The sequence below is a fragment of the Arachis duranensis genome, chromosome 9 (assembly GCF_000817695.3).
Source record: "Arachis duranensis cultivar V14167 chromosome 9, aradu.V14167.gnm2.J7QH, whole genome shotgun sequence".
Classification (NCBI taxonomy): domain Eukaryota; kingdom Viridiplantae; phylum Streptophyta; class Magnoliopsida; order Fabales; family Fabaceae; genus Arachis; species Arachis duranensis.
The window spans coordinates 96,205,633-96,229,300 of NC_029780.3; the positions used below are offsets into that span (position 1 = coordinate 96,205,633).

The 23,668-nt window shown below is 34.4% G+C and overlaps 1 protein-coding gene across 1 annotated transcript; it reads right to left on the minus strand.

Moving 5' to 3' along the window:
• Window positions 1–20,203: 20,203 nt before the first annotated feature.
• LOC127741588 (uncharacterized) lies at window positions 20,204–22,216 on the minus strand. Its single transcript, XM_052254339.1, has 7 exons — window positions 22,051–22,216; window positions 21,459–21,463; window positions 21,076–21,285; window positions 20,861–20,953; window positions 20,684–20,782; window positions 20,455–20,587; window positions 20,204–20,343 (listed from the first exon to the last, which is right to left on the minus strand). Exons 1-7 carry the CDS (start codon window positions 22,214–22,216, stop codon window positions 20,204–20,206), a joined length of 846 nt encoding a protein of 281 aa, XP_052110299.1.
• Between the last annotated feature and the right edge of the window lie 1,452 nt (window positions 22,217–23,668).

The window sequence follows — 23,668 nt, forward strand, 5'->3', positions numbered from 1 at the left end:
GCATAAGCTTGTAGACCTCGAGATTAACTCCATTGGTCTTAACAGTATCACAGATCTGAAAGAATTCAGTTAAGAACTGAAAAGAATCTTTTGATGAAAGTCCATGAAACTTACAATTCTGTTGCATAAGAGAAACTAATTGAGGCTTTAGCTCAAAGTTGTTTGCTCCAATGGCAGGGATTGAGATGCTTCTTCCATGGAAGTTGGAATTTGGTGCAGTAAAGTCACCAAGAATCTTCCTTGCATTGTTGTTGTTGGGTTCGGCTGCCATATCATTTTCCTGTTCGAAAATTTCAGTTAGGTCCTCCTCAGAGTACTGTGCTTTAGTTGCTCTTAGCTTCCTCTTCAAGGTCCTTTCAGGTTCAGGATCAGCTTCAACAAGAATGCTTTTTTCCTTGTTCCTGCTCATATGAGAGAGAAGAAAACAAAAAAAGTATGGAATCCTCTATGTCACAGTATAGAGATTCCTTTATGTGAGCAGAAGAGAAAAAGAATAAGAATGAGGAAAGAAAGATAAAAATTCGAACGCAGAGAGAAGGAAAGGGTTCAAATTTTTGATGAGTGGAGGAGAAGTGTTAGTAAATAAATAAAATAAATAGAAGGAGAGAGGGGGGAGTTTTCGAAAATTAGAAGAAAAGAAAAGAAAAATATTTTTGTTTTTATTTTAAAATTTTGTTAAAATTCAAAAATGAAGAAAAGGAATAAAATAAAAATGAAAATTTGAAACAATCAGTTAATTAAAAGAATTTTGAAAAAGTGGAAGGTGATTTTCGAAAATTAGAGAGAGAAAAGTAGTTAGGTGGTTTTGAAAAAGATAAGAAATAGTGAAACAAACAAAAAGTCAATTAGTTAATTGAAAAAGATTTGAAAATCAATTTTGAAAAGATAAGAAGTTAGAAAAGATTTTTGAAATAAAAATTTAAGAAAAAAGATATGATTGAAAAAGATTTGATTAAAAAAAGATATGATTTGAAAAAGATATGTTTGAAAAGATATGATTGAAAAGATATAATTGAAATTCATTTTGAAAAAGATTTAATGTTTAAAATCAGAATTAATGACTTGACTCATAAGAAATAAAAAAATATGATTTTAAAATTTAAAGTTTGAATATTTCTTAACAAAAAGTAACAAACTTGAAATTTTTGAATCAAAACATTAATTGTTAGTATTAATTTCGAAAAATATGAAATAAAGATAAGAAAAAAATTTTGAAAAGTTCTGAAAAAGATTTTTGAAAATTTTTGAAAAACAAAGGAAAAAATAAAAAATATTTGATTTTGAAAAAGATTTTGAAAAGATAAATTTTTGAAATTGAAATCTTGACTTGAGTAACAAGAAACAACTTATTTTAAAATATTTTGACTAAGTCAACCCAAAGATTTCGAAATTTATGAGTGGAATAAGGAAAATATATTTTTTTATTTTTGAGTTTTAATGTGGAAAGAGAAAAACAACAAAATGACTCAAGACATAAAAATTTTGGATTAAAACAAATGATGCATGCAAGAACACTATGAATGTCAAGATGAATACCAAGAACACTTTGAAGATCATGATGAACATCAAAAACTTATTTTTGAAAAATTTTCAAGAAAGGAAAAAATATGCAAGACACCAACCTTAGAGATTTTTCATGTTTAGACGCTATGAATTTAAAAATGCATATGAAAAACAACAAAAGACACAAAACAAGAAAATATGAAGATCAAACAAGAAGACTTGTCAAGAACAACTTGAAGATCATGAAGAATGTAATTCATGAATTTTTCGAAAAAATGCCCAAATTTTAAAAACATGCAATTGACAGCAAACTTAAAAATTGACACTAGACTCAAACAAGAAACATAAAATATTTTTGTTTTTATGATTTTATAATTCTTTTAGATTTTTTGAAAATTATTTTTGGAAAAACGAAAACAAAGAAAAAATTTTGAAAGATTTTTGAAAAATTTTTGAGAAGAAAATAAAGGTTGAAACAAGAAAATTACCTAATCTGAGCAACAAGATGAACCGTCAGTTGTCCAAACTCGAACAATCCCCAGCAACGGCGCCAAAAACTTGGTGCACGAAATTGTGATCTCAATGGCGCCAACAACTTGGTACGCACAATTGTAATCTCAACTCTTTTTTACAACTTCGCACAACTAACCAGCAAGTGCACTGGGTCGTCCAAGTAATAAACCTTACGTGAGTAAGGGTTGATCCCACGGAGATTGTCGGCTTGAAGCAAGCTATGGTCATCTTGTAAATCTCAGTCAGGCGGATTCAAATGGTTATGGAGTTTTGATAATTAAAAGATAAATAAAACATAAAATAAAGATAGAGATACTTATGCAATACATTGGTGGGAATTTCAGATAAGCGTATGGAGATACGTTATTCCTTTTGAATCTCTGCTTTCCTACTGCCTTCATCAAATCCTTCATACTCCTTTCCATGGCAAGCTGTATATTGAGGGATCACCGTTGTCAATGGCTACCGTCCGTCCTCTCAGTAAAAATGGTCCAAATGCGCTGTCACCGCATGCTAATCATCTGTCGGTTCTCACACATGTTGGAATAGGATTCATTGATCCTTTTGCGTCTGTCACCACGCCCAACACTTGCGAGTTTGAAGCTCGTCACAGTCATCCCATCCCAGATCCTACTCGGAATACCACAGACAAGGTTTAGACTTTCCGAATCTCAAGAATGCTTCCAATTGATTCTAGCTTATACCACGAGGACTCTGATCGCATGGAATGTAAGCTCTGTTGTTAGGAGAGGCAACCATGCATCGTGAACCAGCAGGCCAAGAGATACACACTCAAGCTCTTGCAGATTGAACGGAAGTGGTTGTCAGGCACGCGTTCATAAGGGAGGATGATGATGAGTGTCACGGATCATCACATCCATTAGGTTGAAGTACGAGTGAATATCTTAGAATAAGAATAAGATTGAATTGAATAGAAGAACAATAGTACTTTGCATTAATACTCGAGGAACAGCAGAGCTGCACACCTTAATCTATGGTGTGTAGAAACTCCACCGTTGAAAATACATTAGTGATGATGGTCTAGGCATGGCCGAATGGCCAACCCCCAATGTCTAAGATAGCATAAAACTGATCAAAGATCCCAGCATAACCCAGACGTCTAATACAATGAGAAAAAGTCCTATTTATACTAAACTAGTTACTAGGGTTAACAGAGATAAGTAAATGATGTAGAAATCCACTTCCGGGCCTACTTGGTGTGTGCTTGGCTAGCATTGAAGCTTCATATGTAGAGACTTCTCTTGGAGTTAAATGCCAGTTTGCAGCCTGTTTTGGGCGTTTAACCCTAGCTTGTAATTGTTTATGGCGTTTAACGCCAGAATAGGGCAGGGAATTGGCGTTTGGACGCCAATTTGCATCATCAAAACGCGAGCAAAGTATGAACTATTTTATATTGCTAGAAAGCCCTGGATGTCTACTTTCCAACGCAATTAAGGGCGCGCCATTTGGGTTTTTGTAGCTCCAAAAATGCCATTTTAAGTCCAGGGAGGTCAGAATCCAACAGCATCAGCAGTCCTTTTTTAGCCTCTAAATCAGATTTTTGCTTAGGTCCCTCAATTTCAGCAAGAAAATAGCTGAAATCACAGAAAAACACACAAACTCATAGTAAAGTCCAGAAATGTGAATTTTGCTTAAAAACTAATAAAATATACTAAAAAGTGACTAAATCATACTAAAAACTACCTAAAAACAATGCCAAAAAGCGTATAAATTATCCGTTCATCAGAACTCTTATCCGAAGCAAGTGGATAACACCACTGCATCTTACCTGGTCACATATATCTCAATCATAATTTAATTTTATTTTCAAATTCATTCTGAATATCATTCAATTCATTCTCATAATTCAAACTTATTTTTCATCATTCTTATTCCTCATTTCTTTTCCGGAACAAGTGGACAATGCCAATGCCTCTTACCCGGGGTCACATGTCTCATTCACTTACAAATCTTCTTTTTCGCACTTCCTCAACCAAGTTCATTCTTTTCTTAAGAAATAAAGCTCAATCATATTTCTCTTCTCAGTAATTCAATTCAAAACTTAATTCATTATTTCCTTTAATAATTCAAGTAAAATAATATAATTCTTAAATTCATAATTTTCTAAATAACATTTCAAACAAAATCTCAGATTTGATAGAAATTTCGGCAGCACCTCCCTTGAAACTTGAACTTTGCCACCATTTTCGAGTTCCAACCAAACCATTCTGCAACCCATTCTAACCGGTTCAAAACCAAATCAGTTCAAAACTAAGATGATTCTACAAATTCTTTTCATTTTCATATCTCACGGAAACTGATTCAAAATTAAATCATTTCAAATGTTAAATCCTTTTCAAGTTTGTTTTAAACCAAATTCCAAAATTAAATCAGGTTCAATATCAAAACAAACTTCAATAGTAAATATTTTCTAAAATAAAATCATTTTCAATTATAAAATGTTACCAAAATCTCAAGGAAACCAATTCAATAATTGCCACTTTAATAAAATCAATCACTCAAAATATTCAGGCTTCTCAAACGATCAACAATTTCACCAGGCAAACAATCATAATTATACAAAGCAACTCAGTTTAACCCATACGACACATATGATCACCAAAAAATATATTTTTGCATCGATATCAATTTATAACAATTATAAAAAATAAAATGAGTTTAAGAAAAGTGCCCCTACCTCGCTTGCGACTCAACTACGTGACAAATCTCCATTTTCTCACGGCCCGCAACAGTGAGAGCCACAACCTCAGCTCCGAATAACTTTCGCAGCTACCACAACAGCTCTAATCGCAACATATAATAACCGAAACTCAATTTCCTAGCAATTAACTCTGCCAAAACCTTAGTTAAGATAACAAAATAGTGACAAAAGGACTTTTCGAAACAAAAAACTTACGGCAACTAAGAAGAAACAGAACCAAGTACGGGCAGAGCAGCTCAACAGCGGCAAACTGGTGACAGAGCATAGCTCCTTTAATGGCAGTGGCGTGGGACACAACCCCTCTTCTTCATGATCGACGGCAATGCGTGAAACAGCGCCCCTTCCTCCTCTTATTTGCGACAGCTTTAACGGTAGCGACAGCAATGCCGTCCTCCACCCTCGCATGCGTTCTCTCCCTCTCTCGTCGGTCTCCTCTTCCCGACGACCCAGCTGTGGCAGCTACGAAGGACCGACAACGGTTGAGGGTGACTCAATGGTGGCAGAAGGGTGCGGCTCCAACCGCAATGCTGTTTCTCTCCTCCGTGTGCGTCAACTTCGACGCTCTCCCTCTTCTCGCATGCAATGACGGCGGCATTGGGCTGAGGCGCAATGATGGTAACTTGGCGGTGAGGCATGGCAGATCGGTAGGGATGGGCCATGGCAAGACGCATGGTGGAGGCTCTCTCTTCTCCCTTCCCTTGTTGCGTTGCGGGTTGTCGTGTGTGTGTGCTAACCGTGTGCATCATTGAAGGTGAGGAAAAAGATTTGGGAGGTTGGCGGCTATGGAGGCATGGCTGTGGGGATAAGGAGGTTAGTATAGGGTTTTGTTTGTAATTTAAAGTTACGGATAATGAGTTTCAATTTGGAAATTTAGGGTTAATAAATTAGGATAATTTTAATAAAATTAGGATATAATATATAAATTTAAAATCTAGTTTAACCCCTTAAATTTATTTTTAAAAATATTATTTAATTATTTTTTATAATTGGTATTTAATTAGGTATTCTAATCTAAAATTAGAAATAATAGAATTAAGTTTTTGTTTATAAAAATTAAAGTATTAAATTTCGAAGTCTCAATTATTTAACTAAATCATATAAAATTCTTATTCTCTGACAACTTTTAGGTTGTATAATTTAAATATAAAAAATTATTTAATAATTATAAGATTAAGTAAAATTTATAATTTAATTATCAAAATTTGATTTAATTACTTTTAATAAAATAATTTCTAAAAAAGATTGATCTTGAGCTATATATGCTCTACCCATAATTCTTTCTATGCATTTTCTATCCTCCATGAGACCATGACTAACTATTTCTTTCTTCTTACTATATCAATTCCTAGAACCTACTATTCGTGGCAAAGCTCCTATTGAGAGGAATAGGAGCAAAGGTTGATAAACCACTATTTTATGATTTATTTTGTGCTGAATTGAGTGGAATTTATCAGATTATTCCTACACTTATTCATAAAATTCACATGTTCTACGTTGCCTTCCTGATTTCATGCTATGATTGAAAACTTACTTCCAGAGCTTTTAAATTGTCAAATTTTAACTCCTCTATATACCATTCGATGCCGTGATCTGTGTATTAAAGTGTTTCAGACTTTATGGGGCAAGAGTGGCTTGGAGAATGGAAAGGAAGCTTGCAAAAATAGAAGGAACACAAAAGAATAATGAAGCTGACCAGCGGGACGTGACGCGTACGCGTGATAAGGAATTTCGCCAAACGATACGCACGTGTGACCCACGCGCACGCGTGATGTGCGCCACGTGCAGAAGTTGCAGAAATCACTCCCAGCGATTTTCTGGGCTCTTTTTGGCCTAATTCCAGGCCCAAAAAACATAGATTAGAGGCTGGGAGTGAGGCAGAATGAGGGGAGAGATATTCATTTCACATCACATTCACAGAACTCTTAGGTTTTAGGATTTAGGATTATTATCTCTTTTCAAATTCCAAGTTTAATGTTCTTTGACTTAATTCTCGTCTACTCTTATTGATTCTAATACTTTGATCTATACATTCCTTTTGTGATTGGATTTTCTATTTAAATATAACTTGAGGTATTTCATATTCAAGATTGCTCTCTTTTGATCTATGTTGTTGATATTTGAAATTGGTTATTTGGATATTATTATCTCCTATTACTCTTCTGTTATTTTGTGTTATGCCCCCTAAGTGTTTGACAAAATGTTTGGAAGGATGTTAGAGTAGATTTCTATATTCTTGGTTTTGGTTGAGTAATTGGTGATGCTTGAGTTATCAAACTCCTTTGATTGATTGTTAATTGAAAGCTGCTAATCAACTTGAATTCCACTAACTCTAGTCTTTCCTTGGGAGTTGACTAGGACTTGAGGATTCATATTGAATTATCCACTTGACTTACCTTCATAGTAGAGGTTGACCAAGTGGGAACAACGGACAATTCTTATGACAATTGATAAGGATAACTAGGATAGGACTTCCAATTCTCATATCTTGCCAAGAGTTTTTATTGTTATTTTTCTATTCTCTCTACAATTTACTCTTCTCATTTCTCATCCCCAAAACCGTAATTTACACAACTCATAACCAATAATAAGAACACTACTTCGGTTATCAATTTTATTAGGGGTTTGTTACTTGTGACAACCAAAACTTTTGCACGAAAGAATTCCTTGTCGGTCTAGAAGCTATACTTTCAATGAGAACTTATTTGTAAAAATTCGAAACCGTCAAAAACCTGTTCGTCATAATGGAACCGTTGCCGGGGAGTTACAAACGTGTGCCTTATTATTGGTTATTGTAAATATTTTCTTTTTACTTGCTTGTTAGCTTTAGGACTTCGTTGCGTATCTTTATTAGTTTTTGTTTTTCTTTTCTACTATGAACTTTCACCACTTTGGCTACGAGTTTAGTTCAAATTATGTTGTAGGGAATGGAAGCTATAATGTGAACATGCATCGAGGTTGGGATAATCAGAGATGGGAGGAGCCACAAGGACTTGATCAACCCTCTTGGCAACGACCCCCTCCAATGCACTATGACCAACAACCATATTACGATGTATACCAAGACAATAGTTATGGTGAACCCTTTTGTGACAACCAACCTCCGCCGGATTACTATAGTCAAGAACCATTCCAGGGTGCGCACCGAAACAATGGATATGGTGGACCCTTTGTAGTTACCAACAGGTACCACCATATACCTATGAACCCCCTCCGCAGCATAGCTTTGAACCATCATACTCATAAGTCCCTTGCCATCAAACACCCTCATATGATCCTGACTCGTACCCACCATGCCACCCACCTTATGAGCCATATGAATCATATCCAGAACCATCCCGATTTAAACCCAATTACTCCCAAGAACCACCACCTCTATGTGCACCATATCCATATCCATCTACCCACGAGCCATATGATCATGATCGTGCATGCCAAGCAGAACAAGAACCAGGGGATCGTCTTAAGGAAATAATGGATCGACTTCATGCAACTCTTTATCAGCTGGAGTAAGCGATAAGTCGATTAGCTTCCCAACATTCAGACACTCAAGGTACCCCCACGGCATCACGTGGAGAGTCTACTGAAGAACTCAGCATGAAAGAGAAGCTAGAAACTCCGGTGGACAGTGAGCAGCATAACTTTGTGTTGGAGCAGCTGGAGGAAGCTATAATTGTTGAAGAGGAAGAGGTGGTCGAAGACTTAGGAGATGCTGAACCTCCATGGGAATCTAGAGTTGTAGAGTATTCTTCCAATAAGCTTGAAATTAATGTTGAGGAGGATCATGCACAACCTCCAAGGCATGTTCCTTATGAAGAAGTGGATAGAATAATTCAAGAGGCGAGTTCCCTTGAAAATGATGATCACGAATTAGACCCCTCTTTGTATGACTCTGCGTCCACCATTGAACCCTTTGAGCTCGAAGAATCTTCCCCAAGTGAATTTGAATTTGATGAGGAGGTAGACTTTTCTCAACATCCAACTTATGACCTGAGTGACGGGGAAGAATCAGAAGAATTTGATGAGGTTGCGGTTGAAGTTGAAGAGGTTTGCAAAGAGGTGGAAGAATTCAAGGAAGAACATAAAGGAATAGAATTCGCAAGACCATTAAAAACAACTCTCCCGAAACCATTACCATCTAATACAACATTCAAGTGGGTAAAGTTCTTATCTTCAACCTTTGCTTTCCCACTTGAATACAGGTTACTTGAAACGAATGGTAAGCTTAGCACTCTTTGTGGCTTTAAGAGCAAGAGAGAGATGGTCAGTGGCAGGAGTTATCATGCAAGGTTAAGGATGGTTGTATGCTCCAAGTTTAGATACACGGGTTGGTGCAGAGCTCAAATGCATGGGTTTAGAAGGCTGTTTGGACATTCTGATGAGGATTCACTCTCTTGCCACCCGGTTGGAATAATGTAGATCAATTTAAAGATGGGTGCAAAAGCAAGGTTTGGGATTCCGGAATTCAATCTGGCACTCCACACTCTTGGGGTCGTGTTACTTGCTTCAATTTGCTTGAGGACTTTCTGCATCTGATTTGGGACCCCAGAGGTTGCTGGAAGTACAAAAGTTGGTGGAGATTCCTGGATGAGTTCAAGCAAAAGCCGCCATGACAGGGAGCTCTTCAATGTCCAATTTAAGGGCAATAACTAAAAGTGCTAGGTGGAAAATAACCCACCATGGTATGATCGTCCCTTTTCACCTTTAGTTCTATTTTATTTTATGCTTACTCGTCATAATTTAGAAATCATAACTCATGCATCATTACCTACATTTCATTCTGCATACTGCATTTAAAAAAAACTGAACAGAAAGTTGCGTGGGAACACTGCAAAGCATGCCAATTGCACAAGCTTCATCACGCGTACGCGTAGCCCACGCGTACGCGTCATCTAAAAATTTAGCACCAAACGCGTACGTGTCAATGACGTGCACGTGTAACCTTGCGAATTCAACGTAAAAGGTGTATTGGCTAAAAGTTGGGTTGGTTTGGTGCTGGCATTGTGCCCAAGGCATAAATTGCATCACGTGTACACGTCCCTAACGCGTGCGCGTCGTTTTCAAACTATATGCTTCCACGCGTGCGCATGCTTAAGGCGTACACATAACCTCCATTATTAGCACATCACGCGTAGGCATGCGCGACGCCCACGCGTCACACAAAAAATTATGTTCTCTTTAGAGCAGGCAGAGGGTTGTGCGAAAATGACGCTGGAACTGTGTGTTTAGCACCATTTCAGTCGACGCGTACGCATCACCTTTATTTATCCCCCTTCACATGTTCGTGTGCTTGACGCCAGTACTCATGAGTCTGAGGTGCCAGCTGGCATGATTATCCTTATCTGGTGTGTTATGGAAGGAAAGGAAATATACCTTCCACGGTTCATCAGACAGTATATGGCCCGAGTACATGTCTGAGGCACCCTCTCATTTCCATATCTGATTACCCAGCTGGCTCGCCAAGCTAAGGTACCTTGGGAGCTTAAGGATGAGAAGCCACCGGCTGCCGACTGCAGAAAGATTATACCGCACGGCAAGCGGTTCGGTTCTCTAGGCCACAGAGTCCCTGCCATTACTGCCCCTACAGATGCCGCCACAACTTCTGCAGTACCTTAGCATCTACAGCCCAATCTACTCCCGCAGCCCCATCACCAGTTTCTCAGCCTATCTACCACCTGGTAAACCGCTTCTTTGACTGCCTGGATCAGATGGAGTGCCGCAACCGGCGGTGTTATGAGAGATCCGACGCTATCAGCATCTAAAGCTGATGATCAGGTCTGGACACACTGACATTCCCTCTGAGCCTGACACACCATCCGATTCTGACACCTCATCCGAGTATTCTGAGGAGGAGCATGACCAGGCCGAGGATGAGGAGGCAGAGACCCAGGCAGATATCCAACAGGATGAGTCTCAGCCTGTACAGATTATAGAGCCTCTGACACCAGTCCAGCCACCAGCACCTACAGAGCCCACAGCAGAGCCTTCCGGAGCTGATGACTCTTCCCACCCGACCTAATTGAGCATCGGGGACGATACTATTATATAAGTGTGGGGAGGTATATATAATAATAGATGTTGGTCAATTGATAAATTCTTAAGAAATATACCCTCTTCTTAAACTAGGAAATCATAGATTGACTCACATTGAATGAAGTTGAAACTTCTTAGTAGCTTGCATGACAGGTTTAGGTAGTGGAACATGGACATGAGCTAAGAACACACAACCCGTGAGTTTTGATCTTAATTACATGGTTACATTATTTAACCATAATATTTTATTCTTGTGTATTTTCTTCTCTATGATTATAATCTATAATTTGTTTCATTCTATATGTCCATTATTTAGTGTATTTTCATGCTTGCATATGATTGATGCCATTATTTTATTAACTCACTTATCCCAAATTAGCCTACCATTGTAATCACCTTTGTTTGCCACCTTGAGCCTTTTAATCCCCATTTGTTTTGTATTTTACCACATCACTGGCCTTAAGCAGAAAAACAAAATTATTTATCCCATTGAATCTTTGGTTAGCTTAAGGTAGAGATTGTGTGCTAACTAAGTGTGGAAAAACTGTGAGAACTTGGGTTGATAAGAGGATGTTGAATTCTATTGACAAGTTTTTTGGATTTTGGGATGCCTACTCATATAAAACCAGAAATACCATATGCATTGATTTTCGTATATTGCAAAAAAAAGAGAGAGTACATTGATTTTCTTATGTTGCAAAAAAAATGTACAATACATGAGTAGGGGATAAAATAACCCTAATATTAAATTAATAAAAAGATCAATGCATACATGGTGAAAATAAAAAAATGTACAATACATGAGTATGTGAATTATAAAAGATTGGGAATTATGGGTAGTTAAGAATAATTTCACATAAAAAATAGAGTATATGTATGTTAGGTAAAAGCCTGAATTAGCCAAAGATTCATATTATAGCTCACTTGGCCATACATATATCCTCACCCTTACCTTAGCCCCATTACAACCTTGAAAAGACCTCATGTTGTTTGCATTTATACACTAAATTTCTGTTGATTGGTTAGATGAAGAAAAAGTTTTTAGAAAGCACGATTAGAGGAGATTTGAGATGTTTAACCCTAAACACTTGAGTGATTAGAGTGCATATACAAATCCAGTGAGGGTTCAACTGCTCATTCCATTATATCCACATTTTACCATTGCTTGTCTTGCAAGTTGTGAACTCTTTTGATAAACTCAACTCAATTGTGAAAATGTTTTGATATGAATTAGCCTTTGATTGTACATATATGATCACTTGGGAATTTGATTCATTCTGACCACGTGTATGCTTTTATATATATATAGTGAAATAGTAACTAGAATATCATGCTGCATATAGGTAGCTCACATCTAGATAGACTGCATTGCATTTCATGCATCCTATCATTTTGCCTTCACTCCTTAATAGCTTCTCTTGAGCTTAGCATGAGGACATGCAAATGTTTAAGTGTGGAGAGGTTGATAACTACTATTTTATGATTTATTATGTGCTGAATTGAGTGGAATTTATCAGATTATTCCTACACTTATTCATAAAATTCACATGTTCTACGTTGCCTTTCTAATTTCATGCTATGATTGAAAACTTGCTTCCAGAGCTTTTAAATTGCCAAATTTTAACTCCTCTATATATCATTCGATGTCGTGATCTGTGTGTTAAAGTGTTTCAGGCTTTATGGGGCAAGAATGGTTTGGAGAATGAAAAGGAAGCTTACAAAAATGGAAGGAACATAAAAGAATAATGAAGCTGACCAGTGGGACGTGACGCGTACGTGTGACTGACGCGTATGCGTGATAAGGGATTTTGCCAAATGACGCGCACACGTGATTTGTGCCACGTGCAGAAGTTGCAGAAATTACTCCCAGCGATTTTTGGGCTCTTTTTGGCCCAATTCCAGGCCCAGAAAATACAGATTAGAGGTTGTGAGTAAGGCAAAATGAGGGGAGAGATATTCATTTCACATTACATTCACAGAACTTTAGGTTTTAGATGTAGTTTTAGAGAGAGAGGCTCTCTCCTATCTCTTAGGTTTTATGATTTAAGATTTCTTTAGGATTTAGGATTATCTTTTCTCAAATTCCAAGTTTAATGTTCTTTGACTTAATTATCTTTTACTCTTATTGATTCTAATACTTTGATCTATACATTCCTTTTGTGATTGGATTTTCTATTTAAATATAACTTGAGGTATTTCATATTCAAGATTGCTCTCTTTTGATCTATGTTGCTGATATTTGAAATTGGTTATTTGGATGTTATTATCTCCTAGTGCTTTTCTGTTATTGTGTTATGCCCCCCCAAGTGTTTGACAAAATGCTTGGATGGATGTTAGAGTAGATTTCTATATTCTTGGTTTTGGTTGAGTAATTGGTGACGCTTGAGTTATCAAACTTCTTTTATTGTTAATTGAAAGTTGCTAATTAACTTGAATTCCATTAACTCTAGTCATTCCTTGGGAGTTGACTAGGACTTGAGGATTCATATTGAATTATCCACTTGACTTACCTTCATAGTAGATGTTGACCAAGTGGGAGCAATGGACAATTCTCATCACAATTGATAAGGATAACTAGAATAGGACTTCCAATTCTCATACCTTGCCAAGAGTTTTTATTGTTATTTTTCTATTCTCTCTATAATTTACTCTTCTCATTTTTCATTCCCAAAACCCCAATTTACACAACTCATAACCAATAATAAGAATACTTTCCTGCAATTTCTTGAGAAATGACCCGAGGTTTAAATACTTCGGTTATCAATTTTATTAGGGGTTTGTTACTTGTGACAACTAAAACTTTTGCACGAAAGGATTCCTTGTCGGTCTAGAAGCTATACTTTCAACGAGAACTTATTCGTAAAAATTCTTAACCGTCAAAAACCCGTTCGTCAAAGGTCAATAAATATAGTAGTATAAAGCTCCTATTGGGAAGCTAAATTAATTACTCCTTGAATAGTAGTATAAAGCTCCCTTTGCCCTTGGAGAATTGAAATGAGAGTGTCATTTATTGGTGCTTGAGATGAATAGGATGGTTTATTGTTTGGGAGAAACAGTTCATAATAGGAAGGTATTTCTTCTTGGTAAGGGCATGGATGTGGTGTATATTGAGGTGGTGGTTCTTGGTTGTAATTGTGTTGGAATTAGGGTGGTTCTATGTATGGTTCATATGGTTTATATGGTGGTTGGTATGGTGGATAAGAATTAGGGTCATATGAAGGTGTTTGGTGGTATGAGGCTTGTGAGTATGGTAGTTCAAAACTATGTTGAGAAGGAGGTTCATAGGCATATAGTGATGGTTGTAGACAATCAAACGGAGGTCCACCATTGCCATTGGATTGGTATGCATCTTGGAATCGTTCTTGCTCATAGTATGTTGGAGGAGATTGTTGCCAAGATGGTTGATCATAAGCATATGGCTACTCCCATCTTTGATTCTCCCATCCTTGATCCAAGCCTTCATTGTTGTTCTCATTTCCTACAACATAGTTGTAACTACACTCATAGTCAAAGGGGTGAGAATTCATGGTGAAAAGATAAAATAAAATTAAAAGCTGATAAGAAATAATGAAAACAAACTCCTAAAACTAACAACAACTAACAAAGAAGCAAAAGGCAAACATATTCACAATATTTACGATAATCAATAATAAGGCACACATTTGCAACTCTCCGGCAACGATGCCAAAAATTTGACGGAGGATAAATGTCGGTAAAGAATTTCTCAATAAAATCGCATTGCAAGTATATATCTAAACCGACAATTAAATCTCAATCAACGTTTAATTTGTTTGTCACAATGTAAATCAATAAAAATAACCAAAGTATTTAAACATCGGGTCGTCCCTCAAAGAAATTGCAGGGAAGTATACTTATTATTGGTTGTGGGAAAGTATTTTTTGGGGTTTTTGAATGATAAACAAGGAATGTAAATAACAAGAAAATAAACTAACAACTAAGAAAACTCCTAGTAAGGGATGAGAATTGGAATTCCTATCCTCATTATCATAGTCAATTGTGATGGTAATTGCCTTTTGCTCTAACTTAGTTAACCTCTAACAATTGAAGAAAAGTCAAGTGAGCAGAATCAACTTAAGTTCACTAGTCCTAATCAAAGAATAGATTTAGTAAAGCTCAAGCCAACTAGCAACTTTCAATCACCAATCAACAAGAGACTTTGACAATTCAAGAGTCTCCAAATTACTCAGTCCAAGCCAAGAACAAAAAAATCTAATTTAAAATCCTACCAAGCATTTTATCAAACACTTGGAAGGCACAAAATAAAAACATAGAAAATTAACACAAAATAGTAAAATCTAAGACTAACAATTGCAAGCGAACAATAGCAACAAATTAAAGAAAGCAACAATAATCATAAAATATCTCAAAATGCATTAAAAGGAAATTGTAATTAACAAGGAGTCATAAACACTAAAGTCACAAGGTAAAGGAAACAACATATAAAACTAAGAAAGCAAAGAGGTAATAGCCAGAAATAAAGGAAATTGAAAATTGATAATAAAAGGAGAAACCCTAAAACCTAGAGAGAAGAGAGAGCCTCTCTCTTTCTCTAGAATTCTACATCTATCTAAAACTAAAGTGTGTGAATAAATGAATGGTTCCCCCCAATCCTCCTTCACTCCCATCCTGTAATTATGTGGACTGGGCTCCAAATTGGGCCAGAATTGAGCAATAAAATTGCCAGTGCATAGTTCAAACGACGCATACGCATGGCTGACCTATTTAATTGCTTTATGTGTAACCTGAAGTTTTTTCCAGATTTATTTGGCTGCCTTGCATCTGGACACCTTTCGGTACTCTTCAAAGCTAATAGCATAGTGAAAAAGGTTGATGACTTTAACATTCAGCTCCACTTTCTTCTTATCGTCATCATTCCATTCAGTTTCTTCTTTTGGTGTCACCACTCTATCAGCACTTATTTTTTTTTGGAATCTTGGGGCTGCCTACAACAATCTTCCATATGTTATAGTCAATGGATTGGATGAAAATCCGTATCCTCTCTTTCCAGTAAGCATAGTTCCACCCGTTGAAAAAGGGAGGCCTGTTGTTTTACCGGCCTTCATTTAGAGTATAGGTAACTATGGTGAAGCTTTTCTCCAAGCGGTGAAGCTTGATTCTTGAGACCTTGGCTCTTGATAACAATTGAAGGTTTGATTAGCAGATATTTTATACGCTTTTTGACATCACTTTCATATAGTTTTTAGTAGTTTTTGTTTAGTTTTTATTGAGTTTTTATAGGTTTTAGTGTTAAATTCACATTTTTGGATTCTACTATGAGTTTTTGTATTTTTGTACAATTTCAGGTATTTTTTGGATGAAATTGAGGAGTTGGAGTAGAAGTCTTATTTAGAGACAGAGAAAGCACTGCAGATGCTGTCTGGATTTGACCTACCTACATTCGGAAATTTAGTTTTTTTTTTTAGTTTTTATAGGTTTTAGTGTTAAATTAACATTTTTGGATTCTACTATGATTTTTGGTGTTTTTGGGCAATTTCAGGTAATTTTTGCTTAAAATTTAGGAACTGGAGCAGAAGTTTGATTCAGAGACAGAGAAAGCACAGCAGATGCTGTCCAGATCTGACCTGCTTGCATTTGAAAGAGCTTTTCTGGAGTTACAAAAGTTCAAATGGAGCGCTCTTAACGGCTATGGAAAGCAGACTTCCATAACTTTCCAACAATATTTAATGGTTTATACTTTTCTTCGGATTAGAAGGCCCAAAACTGGCGTCCAACGCTAGCTTCCTACCCCCTTCCTGGCATCCAGCGCCCAAAAGCAGAGACCAACGTCCAAACGTCCAATGAGGACCCCCTAGCTGGTGTTCCACGCCCAAGAGACCTCATAGCACATGGATCTCATCAATGCTCAGTCCAAACACTCACCAAGTGGGCCCCAGAAGTGTATTTTAGCACTAAATAGAATGTTTTACCCTTACTAGTCATTTGTTTAGTATTTAAGGGATTATATTTATGTAATTGAGACCTTCTTCAATCCTTTTACAGATTAGTTTCATTTTACATTGTATTTTACTTTCAGTATGAGTTTTTAAACCTCCTAGGTTGAGGGGAGAAGCCCTGCTGAGTCCTATGAATTAATAAAAGTACAAATGTTTCTCTTCGATTCGTGTTTGATTAATTCTAAGATGTATATTCGTACTTCATTGTGGTGAATAGGATGATTTGACAAATTAGCTCTATTAATCACATTAAGACGAACGTGCCTGACAAACACCCGCGTCTACTTGGGTTCAGAGTGCATCTTTCACCGAACAATGACGAACCAACAACTTGAATATACGTCTCTCAGACGGCTAATCCACGACTTCGTTGGGGACTTCTCGAGACATCAGTTAAGCTAATTTTCGGAGAGATTAGGGTCTTTGTGGTAGAGGCTAGAACCCAAAGATGCAGCATTCTCTTATCTGGAAGATCCGACCTTATCTGTGGCATTTTGAGTAGGATCATTAAGGAGAATGGACTGTACGAGCTTCACCCTCAATTAGAATGGATCTACACTAAACCTGGGGTTCAGATCTGGGGGAGTATTGGCAGCTGCTCAAACTAGTGTCAATCACATATAGCCTGCCATTGAAGAAATCACTCACAAGTAAAGAGAGCAGAAATACCAGAGTTAACTGAGAAAGACAATGCAACTCCAATCCTTAACCATATTCCTATCATTTATTCCAATTCGGTATTCCTTTCACACTTCACTCTTACAAGCTCCATATATAACATAAAATCAACAACCTTCTGATCTGCCTGACTGAGACCTGCAAGATAACCATAGCTTGCTTCAAACCACAATCCTCGTGGGACCGACCCTGACTCGCTCAGGTATTACCCTAAACCCTAGATCAGGTACTTTATTTTATTTTATTTTATTTGAGTCTTTTATTTTTATTTTCTTCTTCTCAATTTTTCAAAAATTTCAAACCCTTTATCAAAATATTTTTCTTCTCTTTGTTTAATCTTTGTTCTTTGTTTAAGTCTTATGTTCTTATTGAGTCTTTTATTTTTATTTTTCCTTCTCTATTTTTTTGAAAATTTTAAAAAGGTTTTTCAAAAATATTTTTATTTTCTTTGTTTAATTGGTTAGAGCCTTGTGCTTATGTTCTTGGTAATCGTTGTTCCTTTGAGTCTTTCTTTCTAAAAATTTTCAAAAATAATTTTTCTTTGTGTAAATCTTGTGTCAAGTCTTTAAGTTTGGTATTTTCTTGTTATTTTTCTTTTGTTTTTTGAAAATTGTGTTTTGGTTTTCTAAAAATTTTAAGTTTGGTGTTCTTTTTATGTTCTTGTGTTCTTTGAGTCTTTTGAATTTTGTTTTTCGTGTTCTTGTTAGTCTTTAAAGTGTTATTGAGTCTTGTTTGTGTCTTGATCTTAAAATTTTAAAGTTTGGTGTCCCCTTGTGTTTCCCTCCAAAATTTTTCGAAAATTAGGGGTGTTAGATCTAAAAATTTTAAGTTTTGTGTCTTTTATTTGTTTTCCTCTTTCATCATTAAATTCAAAAATAAAAAAATATCTTTTTCATTTTTATTTTCTACATAATTTTCTAAAATAACAAATAAAATTCAAATTTTGATTTTAAATTTTTATCTTATCATATCTTAGTTGTTAAGTTTTCAAAAATTAAATCTTTTCAAAAATAAAAATAATATCTTTTTCAAAAAAAATTTTATATTTATCTTTTTCAAATTTTAAAATTTAAAAACTAAAATTTCACTTTTCAAAATTAAATTTTTTTCAAAGTCTAATTTCTTATCTTATCTTTTTTCTAATTTTAAATTTTAATGTCAAATCTTTTCTTATCTTATATCTTATATCTTATATCTTATTTTGAATTCAAACCTTTTCTTAATTAACATCTTATCTTCTCTCTCTTCTTTTTTAAAACTTCCTAACTAACTTTTCTCTTTCTTAATTTTCGAAAATTATCTCTCTTCTTCTCTCTCTTCTTTTTCAAAATTACCTAACTAACTCTCATCTCTCTTAATTTTCGAAAACTTCTTCATCTTCTCTCTCCTTTATTTTCGAAAATTTAACATTAAAATTTTAAAATCTTTTTAAATTAATTAACTTAATTTTTAAAAATTAATTTATAAAATAAATAAATAAATATTTTAACTCTTATTTACTTTTTCTATTTATACTGCTCTTCTTCTCACATCTATATTATTCGAACTCTACTCCCCCTCTCTATTCTACCTTCTCATCTTTCATCCTCTCTTATTTACTTCTATCTCCTATTTTCAAAGTATTCTTTTTTTATTTTTTTATGTCTTCTTCTTCTTTCTCCACATCTCACTTTAAGGAGGAGCTTTTTGCCTATTGGCAGAAACAGTCTTTTTCTTTTCTTTTTTTCTTTTTTTTCTTGTCTATGACCATGAACAGGGATAAAGAACCCTTCTTGACTCCTGATCCTGAACTTGAGAAGACTCTAAGGAGGCGTTTACAACAAGCTAAAGCACAGCACTCCGGAAGAGACCTTTCAGAAAGTTTTGAACAAGAGAGAATAGACATGGCCGAACCTCAAGAGGAGCCAAGAAAGGTCCTTGGTGACTTCACCATGCCTACCTCTGACTTTTATGGCAGAAGCAGCGCTGTACCTGCCATTGGAGCTAACAATTTTGAGTTTAAACCTCAGTTAATCTTTCTTTTGCAACAGAACTGCAAATTCCATGGAATTCCACTGGAAGATCCACATCAGTTCTTTGTAGAATTTTTACAGATCTGTGATACTTTCACTACAAGAAACAAGGAGTTTAGCTACAGAAAAAATCATGGCTAAACTTCAAGATAACGGTAGCAACTATACATTGGCCACGAAAAAATATTTGTGGCTAATCAGGGGGTTGCATTTTCAATTTGCCACAATTTTAGAGTTACTAGCCACAGTTTTAAACACCGTGGAGACCTTCAAAAAGTCACGATTCGTATATCATTACCCACACTTAATGTCGTGGCAAAATAAAAATTATCAAATTGAAAAGTATATTTCTACCACACTTCATCTGTAGCTAATTTGTGCAGGCCGAATTTTTCAGCCACAATATTTTCCGTGGCTAACGCTGGGTTATTTAAACACGCTATTTTCGTGGCTAACATGCACTGGTTTTTATATTCCATTCGTGGCTAATTTATACTAATTTGCTACGTTTTTTTCTGTAATTAACTTCTTTTTTATTGTTTCATAATATGTAGCTTTCGTTTTAATTTGACCGTGGCTAATTGAACAGTTTTATTAAATTAAAATTATATTTACGTATATAACATTAATAAAGTAAGTCAAACTTTATAAATATATAATATTTAATATTTTTTAATAAAAAATGTAATAAAGATTTAGAATAATAATAATAATAATAATAATAATAATAATATTTTAAAATTTTAACTATTATTTAATAACTATACTAACTAAATGTCTGACATATCACCAGACATACTAGGTACTTCATCGTCATATTTTGATGATAAAAATTTGTGTAGAGCTGCCAATTGAATTTTGGTTTCTTCATATCCGTCTAACTTTTTCTCTAATGTTTCAACCTGCTTCTCTAAAGTTAACACATGTTGCTGAGATACGTTGCTGGAGACTCTTCCGGTTGTAAATCAAAAAATACGCTTAGACTTGCCAAAACCTACTAGACATACATCACTACTAAAACCTCGTACACGCCCTACATTTTCAGCCCCAAAGACCTTTCCAATTGCATCATTCGGATGAGCTAACACTTTCGAAGGTACTCCTTCAGCAGCAGCACGTTCTTGATCTTCAGGCAAATGCTCTAATATTTGCTCCTACACAAGAAAAAAAAATTAGATTAGTGTATACCAAGTTTTAATTTATAAAATTAAATTATACATTAAACTAAAACAAATAACATAATAACTTACCGCTAAATTGTGCCCACCATTTACATAATTTCCATTCTTCTTCACCAGAGTCGACAGAATAACTTCATTCCGATATACAGATCTTCCTAACTTTTTTTCCTATCATAAGATAGTTACATTATCAACGCCTTTTTTTTAGAACAACTACAAATACAATAGGAATAAACGTTCAAATAGCATTTCATTTGCTCTTCTAGCATTGCTTTTACTACCACCAGCATTTGATACTTGAAGCTTCTCTCGATTTTTTCTATTTTGCAAGCACTGTTTCTAAAATTTATAATCACAAAAAATAAAGGTAATATTGTTATAAAAATAACAAGAAAAAAAGATAACTGTAATAAAAAAATAATAATATAACAGTACTACTAAAAGAAACATTATTCTCTCACCTTTATCTTAAGATTTGTGTAGTGATGCACAAAAGCCGCCCATTCAATAGGAGGTATATCTGAATTAATCTTAGTTGCTAGAATTTCTTCTTTTGTTTTATTAGGATAAAAATAAATATTCCGTAACGAATATTTGTAGGCTTTCCATGGATCACCCAATGTCCTTAGTGCCCATTTAATGCTAGCAGCATAATCAAACTCAAAGTTTTTCTTCAAAATATTTATACACAATGTTAAAATTTATATTGTTCATCCCTTTACTTATTTTTTCTCAAAGTACTATTTTCTATCGTGATCTATAACAATCACTAAAATGAGAGCATATAACATTTTAAGTTAAAAATAAAAAATAAAAAACAGACCTAATGAGTGAAAAAACAAACCAATTCTACACAATGAATTTTTTAAGGTTGACCTAATAAAAATATAGCCAGATACATGCATTTCCCCAATAACATTAATATCCTTCTCTCATTTATCTCTCTTTCAAAACGTACAAATACTATTAATCAAGCTAGCCAGCAAGCATTTTTCAAAACACTCATAGTTTATCAACATTGTTTGTATTTCCAACAATACAACCAAATTCAAATAAGGTATCATCACTCTTATTTAATACTAGATCCAATCCTCTTACCTTGCCTATTTCAAGTAGTACTCCCTCGGAAATTCTCTCTTTATTAACTATTCTTAAGCTGTTTTTTTTTAATGTTTGCATATCTCACATCTTTTGAGAACATGATATCTAAATAATTTATGAGTACAAGACATATCAAAATTTTCAAACTTATATAATATTATCATATTCCAAGATCACAGAAGAAAAATCAAAATAATATACATGAAATTAAATGGGAAAATACAAGAATTGAACAAAACTAAACATTAAAAATGAAAAAGGCGCATAGATTAAAAAAGATAAAGGTAAATTTTAAAAGGCAGAAAAAATTTTGGTTTTTTCTAAAGTATACATACTTTCTTCAATATAGTTCCACTGCTTTTTTGTGTTGTCTTCAGGCATCTGATCCCATCTTTGAATTGAAATTGGACACAGCATTGCTCTACGGGCCATTAGACCCAGAAACCGTACCAATAAATTTGCGCCATTGTCTCGACCTTGTCCATGGCCATCAAGTTCCATCATGACTTTTTCTCCCTTTTTTAAATGCCAAACTTGAATGGCACTCATTTTGTGAGCTGTAATTTCTTCCGGTAGAAGTATCTATAAACGAATGCAACATTGAATAAAAGAAATAAATCAAATATTAGAACATAAAAAATCACGTAAAAATTTGAAATTACATCTACCTTTGACATTCACAACTAAAGGGTCGTTATGATCTTTTTTAGTGAGTGCAGTTGGTTGCTCATTCGTCATGTCTATACCCAAAGATCCAGCATCGCCTTGGTCGAGATTTATTTCATCCAAACCCTCTGCAAATTCTTCATTACTGTTGATATTTTGTGGTTGTCGAAGTTCTGCTAGAAGGGTCTCTCCTGAACTACTACGTTTTTGCTTCCTGAGAAAATCTGCCAAAACAAACTAACAAATAACACTCAAATGAAGAAAAAAATGTTCGATATTTTTTATTTGAAAAATGTTGTCATATGAGACGACTCATATAATGTGTTAAAGGAAGTACCTTCACGTGCTATAGAGTAACAGATTCAAAATAAGACGTGAACAGAGTGATGGGTGGTTATCTTAAGTTTCCGCCAAATGGTATATTAAAAATTAAGCGCACTTTGAAATTTTAAATCTTGAATATTCAGTATAGTCATGGTTGTTGTTGCCGTCTTTTTACTTTTTTTTATTTTGAAAATCTTTTTTAATTATACTTTTTATTATCTATTAAATAAACCTTATATTAATTTATTTCTAATACAATAGTTATTTATTTATTTATTTTTTAATGGTCAAATACGATTAGAAATTTAATTTTTAATTTTTAATCTATATATTTTTATCTTTAAACTTTTTAATAATATTAAATAACGTAAAAATCATTTTAATAAATATACGACCCTCACAATTTCTCACTACATGTGAATGATGATTCAAACGATGCACTATAATTTAATTATTTTTCTATTTTGCACGAAACAATAGTAAGAGTTATACATTAACTCAGTTTTGTAAATGTTTTTACCTAAAAAATTTAATGTTTCTTAAATTTTAATTACTAAGTCCGTATTTAAAATTTAATTTTATAAGAAAAATTATAAAATTTATTTAATAAATTTTACAAATCCGTTTATGTTATTACTTAATAAAATTAAGAACTTTTATAGGAGTGAGTACATAATCATTAATTTATTAGTATTAATTTCTTACAAGTAAGATTAACAACTTAATTTAGATACGAATTCATGTGATGAACGATCTTGAATTTCAAATTAAACTAGTTCATTAATTTGTATTTTGTGAATCAATTTATTAGAAAGGTGATGAATCAATTTTTGCTTGATGCCTTGATGTATTCTTGTTTTTGTTTTGAATTTAGAGTGAAAAGAGTGATTAAAAAAACTAAGAAAAATTAATATTTTGGTAAAAAAAAATTAGACAATACTTGGAATGGAAAGTTTATTAAAC

Excerpts from the sequence above, each read along its gene's own strand:
- LOC127741588 (XM_052254339.1), bottom strand. The coding sequence starts at position 22,216 with ATGGAACTTGATGGCCATGGACAAGGTCGAGACAATGGCGCAAATTTA. Across the intron at positions 20,954-21,075 it reads ACACAAATCTTAAGATAAAG|AAACAGTGCTTGCAAAATAG; the intron begins GTGAGAGAATAA and ends TATAAATTTTAG. Across the intron at positions 20,344-20,454 it reads AAATGTAGGGCGTGTACGAG|AGAAGCAGGTTGAAACATTA; the intron begins GTTTTAGTAGTG and ends TGTTAACTTTAG.